At 51.8% G+C, this 15,618-nt stretch overlaps 1 protein-coding gene across 1 annotated transcript in view; it reads right to left on the bottom strand.

Annotated features, from left to right (window-relative positions):
- The window catches only part of ZNF423 (zinc finger protein 423), a 328,741-nt gene that overhangs the window by 115,287 nt on the left and 197,836 nt on the right, over window positions 1-15,618 (bottom strand). The window contains exon 5 of the mRNA XM_030833038.2: window positions 13,357-13,441. Coding sequence (XP_030688898.2) covers window positions 13,357-13,441 — 85 coding nt within the window. The remainder of the gene's footprint in view (window positions 1-13,356; window positions 13,442-15,618) is intronic.

Below are 15,618 nucleotides of genomic sequence, written 5' to 3' on the forward strand. Positions count from 1 at the left end.
TAATCCACTATATTAACAGACTAAAGAAGAAAAATCACATGGTCATATAAATAGCTGCAGTTTTAAAAAAACTGACAAAATTCGGGCTTCCCTGGTGGCGCAGTGGTTGGGAGTCTCCCTGCTAATGCAGGGGACACGGGTTTGAGTCCTGGTCTGGGAAGATCCCACATGCCGTGGAGCGGCTGGGCCCGTGAGCCACAACTACTGAGCCTGCGCGTCTGGAGCCTGTGCTCCGCAACAAGAGAGGCCGCGACAGTGAGAGGCCCACACACTGCGATGAAGAGTGGCCCCCGCTTGCCATAAGTAGAGAAAGTCCTCGCACAGAAACGAAGACCCAACACAGCAAAATAAATTAATTAATTAATAAACTCCTACCCCCAACATCTTCTAAAAAAAAAAAAAAAATTGACAAAATTCAACACCCACTCATGATAAAAACTCTTAGGAAAACAGAAATAGAGAAGTTCCTTAACCTGGTAAAGAGTATCTATAAAAAACCTACGGGCTTCCCTGGTGGCGCAGTGGTTGAGAGTCCGCCTGCCGATGCAGGGGACACGGGTTCGTGCCCCGGTCCGGGAAGATCCCACATGCCGCGGAGCAGCTGGGCCCATGAGCCATGGCCGCTGAGCCTGCGCGTCCGGAGCCTGTGCTCCGCAAAGGGAGAGGCCACAACAGTGAGAGGCCCACGTACCGCAAAAAAAAAACCCTACACCTGTTTTTTTCATAAACAAGTCAAGGATGTCCACTCTCACCACTCTTATTCAACATAATGCTGGAAGTTCTAACCAGAGCAAAAGGCAAGAAGAAGGAAACAAAAGGCACACAGATAGGAAAAGAATAAACAAAACTGTTCCTGTTCACAGATGACATGATTGTCTGTGTAGAAGATCCCATGGAATCTACCAAAAAAACTCCTACAATTGAGTTGAGCAAAGTCAAGGGGTACAAAATCAACATTCAGAAACCAACTGTAGGGCTTCCCTGGTGGTGCAGTGGTTGAGAGTCCGCCTGCCGATGCAGGGGACACGGGTTCGTGCCCCGGTCTGGGAAGATCCCACACACCGCAGAGCGGCTAGGCCCGTGAGCCATGGCCGCTGAGCCTGCACGTCAGGAGCCTGTGCTCCGCAACGGGAGAGGCCACAACAGTGAGAGGCCCGCGTACCGCAAAAAATAAAAACAAAAATAATAAAACAATTTTGAAAAAGAACAATAAAAAAGGAGGATTCAGTCCGATTTCAAGACTTAAACAGCTATAGCAATTAAGACTGTGTCATATTGACAGAGGAATAGACACATAGATCAATGCAACCCAGAAACAGATCCTCACAAACATGCCCAACTGATAATTAACAGTTCAATGGAAGAACTATAGTCTTTACAAAAAATGGTCCAGGAGCAACTGGACATGGGGGTGGGTGGTACTCAACCCAAATTTATATAAAAATTAACTCAAAATGGATCATGGACTTAAATGTAAAATTATAAAAGTTATTTGAAAAAAATAGGAAAAAATTTTTGGGATTTAGGATTAGGCATAGAGTTCTTAAACTGGAAACCAAAGACTTGGAGCCATAAAGGAAAAATTGATAATTTGGACTTCATCAAACTTTAAAACTTTTACTCTACAAAAGACCCACTTAAGAAGATGAAAAGACAAGCTACAGACCAAGAGGAAACGTCTGCAAACCACATATCTGACAAAGGACTAGTATCTAGAATACACAAGAACTCCAAACGTCAACCACAAAAAAGGAAACAATCCAATTAGAAAATAGGCAAAAGATATAAAAATGCTTTTCATCAAAAAGGATAAACAGGGCTTCCCTGGTGGCGCAGTGGTTGAGAGTCCGCCTGCCGATGCACGGCACACGGGTTCGTGCCCCGGTCCGGGAGGATCCCACGTGCCGCGGAGCAGCTGGGCCCGTGAGCCATGGCCGCTGAGCCTGCGCGTCCAGAGCCTGTGCTCCACAACGGGAGAGGCAACAGCAGTGAGAGGCCCGCAAAAAAAAAAAAAAAAAAAGGATAAACAGATGGCAAATAAGCCCATGAAAAAATGTTTAACATCATGAGCCATTAGGGAAATACACATTAAAACCACAATAAGATATCACCACCTACCTATCAGATCGGTTAAAATTAGAAATAGTGACGAACCGAACGCTGGTGAGGATGTGGAGAAACTTGCCGGTGGCAATGTAAAATGGCACAGCTACTCTCGAAAAGTTTGGCAGTTCTTAAAAAGTCATACATTCAAGTGCTATAGGCCCAGCAACTGTACTCCTGGAATTTATCCCAAAGATCATGTAGACTTACATATGATTCCATTTATATAACATTCTTGAAATGACAGAAATATGGAAATGGAGAACAGATTAGTGATTTCCAGAGGTTAAGGAAGGAGCGGGGGCAGGATGCAAGTGGCTATGGCTTTAAAAGGAAAGCATGAAGGATTCTTGTGTGATGGGAATGTTCTGTAGCTGGAAGTGTATGGGTGTCAGTATCTTAGTTGTGATACTGTACTTCTCATTTTACAAATTGTTACGGTTAGAGGAAACTGAATCTCCAGTTATCTCAAAATTAAAAGTTTAATTTTTTATAGTTAATAATTTTATAAGGATGAAAAGAGGACCATAAAAAGCTTTAAAAGAAGGTGGGGTGGGAGCACCACTGTGCTTCCTCAAGCTCTCTGGCTTGAGGCATAGGAACTGTGAGGGAAAGGACATGGGGTTGCCAGATTAAATACAGGATAGCTGGTTAAATCTGAACTTCAGATAAGCAACGCATAACTTTTGAGCCTAAGTATGTCCCAAACAATATTGGAGACACACTTAGACTAAAAAATTATTTGTTGTTCACTTGGAATTCAAATTTAACCAGCCGGCCTGTATTTTTATTTGCTAAATCTGGAAACCCTAGGAGGCAAATACAGGACACAGGCATCTGGAGGCAGCTGGGGGCTGTAGACTGAAAGGGGGAGGGTGGACCCAGGGAGGAGTAAGAAAGACTTAAGGAGAGAGGCCAGACAGCAGGCAAAGGGATGCCGGGGGACCACAAAGATGCCCCAGACTGGGCAGTGCCTTAAGAGAGGGGGAAGGCAGACACTAGCATGGGAGGTTCCCAAGCTGCTGGGTTTATGGAGCTCTGGTGAAACGATCCTTTGTGGGTGGTCCACAAAGAATCCAGAAAAAGGGCAAAAGAGTGGATGCTTGAGTCTCCAGTGCTGATCCGGGCTGGAGGGAGCCTGACAGACCATCCGAGGTTGGGGAGGGGCCCCTTTAGGCACTAGAAGCAGCACTCGATTAACCCCAGGCTGTCCCCTGGGCACCCGGGGCTGCTCTCACCACGATGTGTCACCACCCTCTAGGATCTCCCCTTCCTGTGGGGGAAGGGCATGCACAGCAGCAGGCTCAGGTGTCCAGGTCGGTGGGCAGTCATGCATCTGATCAAAACTAAAACTAGTCCGGGCCCTCGCTCTCAGCCAAAGTCACCTCCTAGCCAGGCCACTGCCGGTCATACGTTTTTACGCTGCTCTGGACACACGTGGTTGCCCCTTCTCTTCTTCACAGAACATATCACTTTCTGAAAGAGTCGGGATTTTTAATTTGTTTTCTTGTTTAACAGTTGATCCCCACTAGCTCCAGGATTGCAGGCACTTGGTCTGTCTTACTGCAACATCTACGCCTAGTACCTGGCACAGAGTAGGTGTTCAGGAAAGAAAAAAAAGTGCTGAATGAATGAAGGAGTAAATGAATAAACCCGTCTGATGAGAGCTACCCCTTCTGGAGCTATCCTGCAGGCACAGCTCCTTGGAACTTGGTAAAGGCAGAGGGCCAGTCTTCATCCTCCAGGAAGCCCTCAGCAGCAACCTCTGAGCTGCCACGGACTGGCACCTGGGATTGTAGGCTCAGCGTGGTCACAGAGGGGCTCAGTCCATCCTCTCTAAACAAGGGCTCTAGCAGCAGCGTCATTATCTTTAATGAGTCCCTGCCACAGGGACTAATAATAATAATATTAATATTAATAGCTACCACTTACTAAGAACTTACATGTGCTGGGCACTTGTCATATATTTTAAGTCATTAATTCTTCAAACAGCCCCCAAAAGGTAGGGGTGGTGACCCTCTACTGTTTGTGCAGCCCCCTCCTTGTGAAAAATAGATACCCTTTCTCTTTTCAAGATCACCCTCCCCATTCCCACTGTGGGGGGACGAGGGGCAGATACTGGCCCACCTCAGCGTCCAGGGAGGGTGGGTAGTGCCAGCGCAACCAGTCAACCCACTCCAACTCCCTGGCTACAATGATTGCCTCCTGGGCAGCTTTAGGACGCTTCTGAGGCAGTAAGCCTTGGTCCTGAAACCTCTTCTGCTGATGAAGAAGCACATGCCCCTCTTTGCTGGGACCACTGAGTGGGGAGCTGCTGTCTGTCACTGGCACCAGGGGATCCCACCTGGGAATGAAGGCAACAAAGAGAAAGCAGAGCTGAGAGGAGGTGGAAGAAAGATAGATTGGTGATGACTTTCTTAAAAACTCCTGGATCCAGCCATGCCTGAAGCCAGCTACCTAATGTATCCCCAGACTTTTCAGTTACATTAGCCAATAACTCTCTTTTGAATGTTGTAGTCAGTGTGAGTTGCATCCCTGACGTGTCACTGAACGAGACCTGCCTAAACTGCTATGTTAGTACAGCTATGTTAAGATGAGGGCATTTTATAGGTGTGGAGCTGAAGCATACAAAAGGCCAAATAACTTAGTTAACCATGAGCTGGAAGTGCTGTTAACCACTCTGATTCACTGTAGAGTTCTACATTCTATGTGTGTGTGCACACGTGTGCACGTTTCTAATTAATATTCATATCTACAAAAGATTGAGCAAACTGTTGGTGCTTAATAAAGATCTTCTGGATAAACTAAAATCAGTAACTTCCTAATAAAGCGTCTTTGTTTAGAAAACACTCCCATCAGCAACCCTGGATTCTTACTGCAAGTCAGGATCACGACTCACAGTGTGTCTTTGGGGAATCACTTCCCTTCTCCCTGCCTCGGTTTCCCCAGGGAAATGGGCTGGAAACTGCACCCGGTGGGGCATCTGTGAGACCGGTCAGCCAGTGAGGGACAGCCCGACTCCTTCAGGGCAGGGATCTGCAGTCAGAAGAGGAGGCCTCCCACTTCCTCCGCACTGAAGCCCAGGGACCCGTGACGAAGGGAGCCCTGGACAGGCATCCACAGCCCAGTGTGAGACTCTGGCACCTACTAGGAGCTCAGAACAGAGCAGGCCAAGCCCTGGGGTTGCAGGGCCCTTGTTTTCTGCCGTCACTCCAGTGAGGCTCAGCCAGAAGCAGATGCAAGGGAAACTGCTCACATGTCAGCTGCGCCCAAGCAGCCAAATGACCGTAAAGGGCATCCAACAAAGTCAACTCAACAACACAGGCCTCCAAGTCCACGGCACAGAGAGCACGTGAAGAAGGCCGTGCCTGCGGGCTGGCCCATCAAGATGGTGCCAAGGCCCCAGGCCCTGACCCTCCAGGACTGGCTCCATCGCTATCTCTTCTCCATCCTTCCTCTGCTCCCTGCTGGCTCTCTCCTCTTAGCCTAGAAACATACTCTGGTCTTTCCCTCTTCAAAATGCAAAAGCTTCCTCTGACCCTTGGACCCCTCAGCTCCTGTTTTCTGCCCTTCCTTCCCAGTCTGGAACCTGGAAATTCAAGTCTACACTGCTGGTCTCCCCACCTCTCCTCAACCTGTTCCTCCGTCTGATTTCATGGACGATGGTCATCCTCAGGACAGTCCAGCAGACCCCATTCAGCCTGCCTCCACGGGCCTCTCTGTGGCCCCTCACGCTGCTGCCCAGAAGCACTTTGCTGTCTGGGTATAGATGACCCCACGCTCCTCATGCCCCTCCCTTCTCCCAGCTGCCTCACCATCTGTGCTGAGGCCTTCAAACGTCTCCTCCAGCCAAGGCCTTCCTCCTGAGCTCCCCACCCATGCGGCCAACTGCTGGCCAGACACCAACATTCAGATAGGCCACAGGCAGCTCCTGCAAGGCCAAATTGCCAACAAACTCGAGCTAACTAAGTGTGATGGGCCTCCAGGTGTAGGCGTTAAGAGGATTCCAGGCTCTGAAATCACACTGCCTGAGTTCAAATCCCCCACCTGCAGCTTACTGACACTGGACACATCCCCTCAATTCCCCATGTACAAAATGGGGAGAACAACAATGCCCCTCTCATAAGTTGTCGCGGGGTTAAATGTGATAACACATGTAGATATTGGCAGCAGGGCCTGATACTCAGTAAGTCCTGTTAGATGGTAACGATCCCTACTGGAATCATCACCTTCTTTGCTAACCCCCAATAGCTCTTCTTCAGGCATGGTATCATCTTCTACCTGTCACTCAGAAGCTGGTCGCCTGGGACCTTGGAGTCATTCCTAACTTCTCTTACTTCCCATTTCCATTCAATTCCCAAATCCTGCTGGTTTTGCCTCTCAAGTGTTTCTCCAAGCCACACCCTCCTAACCAATATCCTCATCTTCTCTCACCTACTCTACTGTAGCCTTTTCTGTGACCCACCTAACTCCTGCCTCAAAATTTATTCTGTAGTGATACTGAATTGTCTACAATTTCCCCACAAACTACATGGGCCTCTTCTCTATGAACTGGATTATGCTATTTTCTCTGCCTGGAAGGCCCCTCCCACCTTACCTTCCACCTTCTAGGAGCCTGATTAGGTGTCACCTCCTCCTGAAAGCTTTCCTGGAATGCCCAGATTGGGCAACATGCCTGTCCTTTGAGCTTCTGTATCTTAGACTTAGTGACATGATATTAACTTACCCTTTCAGGTTACCCCCTTCCCAACTTGGCTAGCGGTTCCTCACTGAGGATCTCAATCACGTTTACTGAACTGAGGTTACTATTCAAAGAAACCCACCTATGGAGGGCCTTATAAAAAGGATGAAATCGATCAAAATGAGAAAATTTCCACTATTTTAAAATCCAGAAATGACGGATTCTTCATAGACCAAAGTACTTGATCAACAGCCTCCTTAAACCAACCAATGAGATTCAAAGTCAGGGAAAGTGAGTTCCCTCATCCATGGGGGCTGTTAAGGAGGGAAGTGACTGTGCCCTACCTGGGGGATAAAGAAGGAGGAAGAGAAGAAGGAGAGAGGGGAGGGGGAGAAGAAGAAGAAAGAATTAGATGATAGGCTCTCTGTACAAGCTTGTTATCCTGACAGAACAGTCCCAGAACTTGAAACGTGATCTCTGGGGGCAGAGGGAGACAGTTTTATCACATATTAAGGTTAGACAGATGTTTTGGGTGTGTGGTGTTACCTGAATCAAAAGCACCACAAAAGAGCTAGCACAGCCCTGCTCAGCAAGATGTGTTCCCAACAGAAAGGCACAGGAACCTTTTTTTCCCTTTCCTTTTCCTTTTCCTTTTCACATGTTTTTCTCTTCAGTCATATTTGAGGGTTTTGGATTTCCCTGGTGTGAGGGCGAAACACTGATTTCCACACCAGACCTTCCTTCCTCTCCAAAAATACTGCAGGCCAGGTCTTCAGCAAGGGTCCTGGGTGTGGAAACAGCCTCAGAAAGAGGGGGTACCTGGTCTGAAAGGTGGGTTTCAACATGTCTCCTGGGATGTGCTTCTTAAAGACTTAGAAGGCAGAAAATCTCCCTCTCTCTCCAACACACACACACACACACACACACACACACACACACACACACACCCCCTGAGCAGACCCTTCCCCTCTAGGTGGACCAGGGCCCATCCTGCCACAGTATCAGGAAGACAGACAAGAACCACCCGCCTAGCATGGGGGGCATTTTAAAGGCCTGAGCAGGAGGTGGGAGAGGTTGATCTTCCAAATGCCCCCCATTTCTTCACTGCCGACAGCAAAGCCCAGGCCTTAAGAGGCACCCAGGGAAAGAGGCTGACGTGACCAAGAAAATAACATATTCAGAATGACTAATGCCCCACCGGGACGGGACCAGCTCTGGCCTGGCTGCCTGCCAGAGGGTCCACAGACACTTTCCAAGGACACGGAGGGCAAACGTCCCTGACAAGTTCCCCCAAGGACTGTCCCTTCCCAGCTCTGACCCTCCTCGGGGCTCCCCCCAGGGGCCTGTGAAGCCCTGAGTTAGGACACCAGGGCCCAGAGGCTGAGTCACTCCCTTGGGGCCAACCTGGGTCATAGCAAGTTCGTTATTTCAAGGACAAGTTCTCAGACCCCTCGTCCAGCCATCGGCCTGACAGAGACCGGGAGGGGAGAGGTCTGCGAGCGGATGAGGAGATGAGGAGAGAGCAGGCGGACTAGCTTCCCGGGGCTCTGAGGCCCCAAGTGCCCTGGGGGGGGGGGCTGTTCACGTCTTGTACAGAACACGCCCAACACACATGGGGAGACGCTCATCCTCCAGCCATCGGGGGGCCCTGTCTCTGGGCCAGGCCCCCCACAAGCCTTCCTCAGCTCTCCCTCAGCAGGCCCCGGGGAGCCCAAGGCGGGGGCCTCCCGCAGAGCCATTTTCCAGGGTGTCGGGGGGGGGGCGGATCTCGGGGGAGAGGGGCGCAGGGGGAGGTGAGGAAGGGGCAGCTGGGTGGAGCCAGGTCGTCCCCGCAGGAGGTCACAGAACAGAACTGTGGACTGCTCCAAGTTTTTGATGTGCCTGCTCAGGGAGGGAGTGTCTAAAACCATTTCAAAAGCTGGGGGAAGCCCAGAGAAGGGGGGCCTCATTGTCTGTGGGGAGGGGGGATTTCAAAGGAGACCCCGCCACTGAAAGGTTTCAAAAGACCCTTGCCTTTCGATCAGCTCCAAATCACGCCCTCACCAGCGGCAGCCAGGAGAGGGGTGCTGGGAAAATGTTTCCAAGGAGACATGTCCCTGAGTCATCGTAACTCCCGGGGTCTGGAGGCTGCAAAGCCACGATGAGGCACCCCCCCACCCCGCTATAAAAAGGTCAGTTTAGCATCCCCCGGGGGTGGGCTCCCACAGTCCAGGTCCCTGGGGAGGCCTGCCTCAGACCCCCGGTGCCCCAAGTTCATGAGAACGCCACCAAGCTGAACGGCGTCACGTCTATGTGCCGAGTACCCTCGGTGCCACTAAGGGGGGCTTTCACCCCCGCCAGCTCCAGGCAGCCACTCTGGGCTCGGGCCATTTAGCAGGGGAAGCTGTCCACAGGGACACTGGACAGTGTCTACCGGGGCTGCAGCGCCAGCCCCCAGCCAGAGCTCGCGCACCTGCTTCTCTTCCATTCACACCTCCCACAGTCACTCCCGCCACCTTCCCCAAGCCACCAGGGCCAACAGGCACACAGCACAGGCCAAATATAAGTTCCATCACCTCCCTCCTCCCTTCCCTCCCTGCCTCATTCCCTCACCTCTGGACCAGACGGGGCAGGTCTCTGGGTTTTTTTGCTTCTTTTTTTTGCATAATGAGTTTATTTTTTAAAGGCATACAGACAATAAACAAAGCAAACATTCCATCAGATATTAACTTCTCCCAAGTATTATCTGTCCTAGAATCGTTCCATTAAGTTCCAGTCTCTAGACATCTTAAATTCAATAATCATCTTCATCAGATCCATTACTTTTCTTCTGTTGAATTTAACTATTGTTTTCTGTTCGTTGGCTTACTTTTTCAAGGATTTCTATTAAACCTTGTTCTGATACCTTCCCACTTAGTTGTCCATACCGTGCCCTCTCATCCCATTTTCTTCCCCCTCAACACTGCACCCAGATTAATCTCCCCAAAGCACCCAGCTACAACCAGGCCATACTCTGCTCCAAAACCTTCAATGGCTCCCTAGCGTGTAAGCCCAAGGTTGTACACTCAGGTGCCCGCAGGGGCCAGGCAGGGGCCACAAATGAGCAAAGCATCCCCCCAACTCACAACAGGGACTGGTGGGGCCTGTGGTTCCAGCTGCTGCCCAGCTCCCATCAACTGTGCTCTGTGGGAATATGGGCCATGGCTGCCACCTCTCCTGGTTCTCAAGGGAAACCAAATAAAACACCCACCAAGGGGCCCCCAGATTTGGACCCCAGCCTACAGGGTCAAGTCCAAACCTGAATCCCTTAACCTGGGCTTCAAGGCCCTCCATGGTCCAGCCCCAAGCCACCTCCCCACCCTCACTGCCCATGACATTACAACGTGCGATGCCTCCACCCTAGTCAAGTCGGGCTCGTCCACTCCCCAGCCACCTCCACTGCCCCTGCCTCTGAGCTTTGCTCACCTACAGTCCTCCCACAGATGCTGCTTCCCACCTTCTCAGCCGAACCACAGCACATCCTTCAAGGACCTGCTTCTTCCTTACAATCAGCTCTCCGAGGGCCCTGTTCTCTAGCAACTGTCCTTCATTGCTAAGCTGCTCCCTTTGCCAGGGATGGCCCTAAACCACAGAGAAAACGCCTCCTTACCTTTCAATACCCAGGCCTTCCTGATGGACTTATTTGGATCCAGCAGTCCCTGTTCCGGAAGCATCCACCTCACTATACTGTGCTTACTGGATGCCCACCAGCCTCCCCCATGGACAGGAAGCCCCTGAGGGTAGGGCTGGGTCTCTCCCACCACAGGCCCTGGCAGGGGAGCCACACACAGTGGAGGGAGCCTGGTTTTTATTCAGACCCTGGCTCTGCTATTTCCTGGCTGGAAGAACTTGGGTAAGTCATTAAACCTCCTCTGTGAGGTGGAGAACTAGAAGCTACGTAAGTACCCGGCCTGTGGTGGGGCTCAGTCCACGGCAGCTGTTAGCATCCTCACCCAGTGTGACCTCCCTCCACTGCACAGAGTGGTGCTGTGGTGTCCTCTGCGGGATGCTGTGAGGTCTCTGAGGGCAGGGGCCATGTCCCCTTCACCCTCTATCACCCACAGGGACCACCCCAGGTCTCTACATGCAGCACATGCTCAACGTTCTTTGATTGATGGAGGTGATGAGGTCAGGGAAGGAAGGGCAGGTGAGGGGGGCAGGGCAGAGAGAGGGGAGATACAGCCCTGCCAGCAGAGGTGCAGCTCCAGCAGGTCCCTGGTCCGCGCCTCATGGCCATGAGCCAAGGGCCTGCATGTGAGACCTCGTGCAGCTGCACAAACGTCTTGCCTGGACGCTCAGGCTCTGACACCAACAGCTCCTTGCTGCCTGCTCTCCAGGTCCCCACACCCCGCGCATCCTGAGAACAGGCCAGCTCACGGCACTGCCGAGCGAGCCTGGTGAGGGGCCCTTTCCAGCCACCAGCCGGGACTTCTTGCAGGACCCCGCCCTCTGCTCACACAGAGACCCAAGTGCCAATCAAACCCTCCTTTCGCATCTTCCACCACTCTAGTTAAGAGCGAGCCCTCGCCTTCCACCTGTGGACACCCAGCTTCCAGGTGCTGCGCAAAAGGAAAGGTGGAAGGGAGAAAGGAGGCGGGGAGAAACACCTTTGACTCACCGTGGTCCATAGTCAGCCTCTCGTACTTACAAACAAGAGCGCACATTAACACCTGCTGCAAAAGCAAACGTTTTTAGATATCTTCGTCTTCACCTCCCTGACACTGCCGTGAAAGCGCGCTCAGCAGCCAGTGACGGACAGAGTAGTTTCCTTCTTCTACTTCAGCAGGGGCCTCTCACACAGAAGGAACTAAAAAGTCACCAGCCTTCCTGTCGGGCTGAATTCCCAGGGTCCCCTGCCCCTCCCGTGCTTCTCATGTCCCCTCGTCATTGAGGGAGCCCCACCAGGCACCCAGTTGTGCTCAGCGCCTTCAGGGGACCTGCCCCGAGTCACTGGGACGCTAGGTACCCAAACTCACTGAGCAGCAGCTGGCGGGGACCAGGGGACCGCAGCCACCCTGAGCACAGCTCCACTGAAGAACGGCCTTATTAGGTACAGTGTGGATGACGGCACAGATGCGGAACAACTCTCACAGGCTGAGGTGGGAGGGAGACTTCATACAACCGACCACTTTGGAAGTGTATTCATCTGTATCTACTGAAGGGGAGCCTACTCATATCCTATGACCCACCAATTTCAGTCGGAGAGATATTCCCATTAAAACCGCATGTGAGTGTCCACCAACGACCCATACAAGAATGGTCACAGCAGCACAGTATTTGAAACAATTCCACAAAGGAAACTACCAGATGCCCATCAGTATGTGTATCAAGAACAGATAAATGGTGATGTGTTCACACAATGGAATATCATACACCCGTGAGAAGGGGCAATGTCCAACCACAGGCGCTAATATAAACAAGCAAAAGGCACCAGACACAAGTGAGCAGAGACGGTGCGATCTCATTTACATGAAACGCGAAACAACCACAAGTAACCTATGGTGTTAGCATCACGATGCTGAGGCCCTTCTGTTGGTGGGGGAAGGGGCTGGAGGGGGCCGAGGGGGGGTTCTGGGATGCAGGAATGGTCTGCTTCTTCACCTGGGTGTTGGTTACCCAAGTGTGCTCAGTTCGTGAGGATCCACTGAGGTGGACCTTTTTTTAATGTACACAATCAAGGGTTTTGTAAAGCAGCAGTCTGTTGGCATGGCTGTTGTTAAGACTTTAATGAGAACGTATGAGAGGCAGAAAAATGGAGAGAAAGTCAGGGTCGGGATGCTCAACCCAGGCCTGATCTTTCATCACTCAGACTGCGGGAGTCTTGGAGAAGGTGATCACGCTTCCGCCAAAGACCCAGGGCACCAAGATTCCAGAAGTTCTCAAGGCCCTCACTGCCAAACCCACCCCCTGGGCTAGCCCCATGCCACCAGAAATCCGCTGTGCCCTCTCTTACAGCAAGGGCCTCCCTAGCCGCCAGGGAGACCACAGCCACCCACAGAAGGCAAGTAAGACCTCAAGGCTTCCCTCCATCCCTCGGGCCAAGTGGGAACACGATGGGACTTGGAAAGCTCCCTTCTTTAAAGGCTGAATTTCCCAAAGTCCAAGACCGCTTGAAGAGGAATGGGAAAAGCAGCGGAATAACTCTGTAAGCATTCTGTTTTGACAATGTGCCTGAGGAATTCCCCACGTTTCGTGGGGAAACGTGAGCAGTTAAATCTATTTGATGCCATGACATACGAAATTGAAGCGTAATTGCCCCTGAGTGCTTGACAACTGGAAAGCACTTCATTCCAGAAATGGAGGGAAATTTATGCTGGGAAATGGAAGAGACTGTCAAAAGTTGGACTGCATTGGGAGTGGAGCCACGCGAAAAGAAGGTTCGGGTGGAGAAAGTGCTCCAGTTCTGACGTTTTTAGTCCCATTTGAAACGTCGCAGAAACAGCAGCAGTGACTCTATCCTTTGAGCTACAAAAGCCAGTGAAATGATGATTGGAACCAAACATTTCAACCCCGAGGAGCGGCCGCAGCACAGGTAGGAGGAGACGCGTGCTTACCAATCATGTGGTTGGCAACGTGGATTTGGATCTCTCTCTCGTTCTCGAAGGTCATCTGACACTTGATGCACTGGTACGTCTTCTTCTGTTTGGAAACCAAAAGGAAAGGAATTAGACAGCCAGGGTGCAGAACAGAGCAGAAAGCAAAAGTTCCTGGAGGCCGTGGCTCAAGACTTCCCAGAATGGCTCTGATCCACTCCCAGTTCTCTCCAGGCCATTCTCTTCCCACCTGCCTCTGCATCCAGCTCAGATTCAGCCTGGGGACGTGGGGACAGGCTCCACTGCAAGGGAGCTGCTCCTCTGCTCGACCCGGGGAAACTGCCCCATCCCAAGGTGAGGGCACACAGCAGAACCACAGAAAGGAAGCTGAGGCAGGCTGTTCTGCTTGGGGTATGCTCAAATCCGTCTACCCATCTTCCACCCATCTATGCCTGCTGCATCCACTCATCCATCCGTCTGTTCATCCATCTGTCTACCCATCACTGTCTACCTACCCCCTGTCTACCCACCCATCCGTCTAAACACACACACACACCCATTCATTCATCTAGCCACCCATCCATCCACCCATCCATCCATCCATCCATCCACCCATCCATCCATCCACCCATCCATCCATCCACCCATCCATCCATCCATCCATCCACCCATCCATCCACCCACCCATCCATCCATCCATCCACCCATCCATCCATCCATCCACCCATCCATCCATCCATCCATCCATCCACCCATCCATCCACCCATCCATCCATCCACCCATCCACCCATCCATCCATCTCTCTTTGCACCCATCCAACTCCTCTCTCATCTATTTACCTACCCTAAGAACCGAGAGGCCAAGCAGGGGAGACTGCTTCCATCAGCTCTGACACTCAGGGCTGAATGAAGAATTCCTCACCTGCCCTAGACACACAAGGCCCCGGGTGATCCTACAGCTGGCTTCCACACACGGGGAGCTATTACCAACTGCTTTTGTGGGGAGGGGGGCAGAAAAATGGAGAACGTGAAAAGTTTCAAAGCTTCTCGAAGACTGGTTCCAAAGAGTGGAGCTTCAGTGTGAAACCAGCCCACCGTGGACAGAGGTGTGTTGCCTGAGTGGGGGAAGGGCTGTGGCTGTGCGTTTTTAGGAAGAGGGAGGGGTGGTATGGGAATCAAAATATCCAAGTTTTCTGAAGACTACTTTGGGTCCTGGGATGATGGGGCCTCCCTCGACCTCTGGAAAAGAGGGCAAGACTCTGGATTTCCTGGCTGAGCGCTGAGACCCAACCCTCAACGACGCAGCCAGGACGAACCACCAGAGGGCTCAGCTGTCGCAGCCCCACCTCAGCCCCACCCGAAGCTGCAGTTCTTCTGAAGGGCCTGGCCTCACCTCCGGGCCTATGCCGTTTCCTCCACCTGGAACACCCTCTCCATCCTTGAGGACTCTGTTCAAATCGCACCTCTTCTGAGAAGCCTTTTCTTCCCACCCCAGAGTGAGTTTAGGATCTGCCCAGGCCCCTGAGCTTATGCTGAAAGCACCTAGTTGCTCCGCATACGATTTTGTCGTGGCCAATTGATTTGTTTGCTCGCACTGCAGTGTGCGCACCCAGAGGGCCAGGACGCGTTCTGTCCACCTGTGGGGTCCCAGAAAGGACTGCGTGCTTAGGAAGCATTTGTGGAACAAATGAGCAAAGTTGTGAAATAACATGTGCCACGCCCTCTATGAGGGCAGAAGGGACAAAGAGAAGTCATCCCACGGTGACTAGGGATCCTGGATCCCCACCACCCAACACAGGGCCCAGCGCAGAGCGAGTGCCTAATAAGCACTGAACTTTCATCATGATTCCCACTGCTGCTGAGAGACTGTTGAATAAAGGAATGGAGAAACAACTGGACCAGCTGGTGCTGGGAGCTCCGGGCTCCAGGCAGGGTCCCCGCTGGGGCTCCAGGACCCGTGCTGATAAGACCAGAGGGCCTTGCTCCCAGTGCTTCGGGAGACCTGGGCGTTCAGTATGTCCTCAGAGCAGCCACAGCGCTGGGCCCGGAAGCAGGCATTCGGCACGGAAACACCCGGGAGTAATGGGTGAGTCTGGTGGGGACAGAACAGGGGAGCCTCACAACAGGCAGAGGAGATTTCAGGCCAGAAGAGACAGCAGGGACTGAAGCCTTCTGAAGGGCACAGTCCCAAAGCACCCACCTCGGCTCAACTCCTCGTCTGTGCTCACGGAGAGGAAGGACCCTGGGTTTCTCCACCATCAAAATCATTCATTCCCTCTCACA

Source organism: Globicephala melas, chromosome 19 (assembly GCF_963455315.2).
Source record: "Globicephala melas chromosome 19, mGloMel1.2, whole genome shotgun sequence".
Taxonomy (NCBI): Eukaryota; Metazoa; Chordata; class Mammalia; order Artiodactyla; family Delphinidae; genus Globicephala; species Globicephala melas.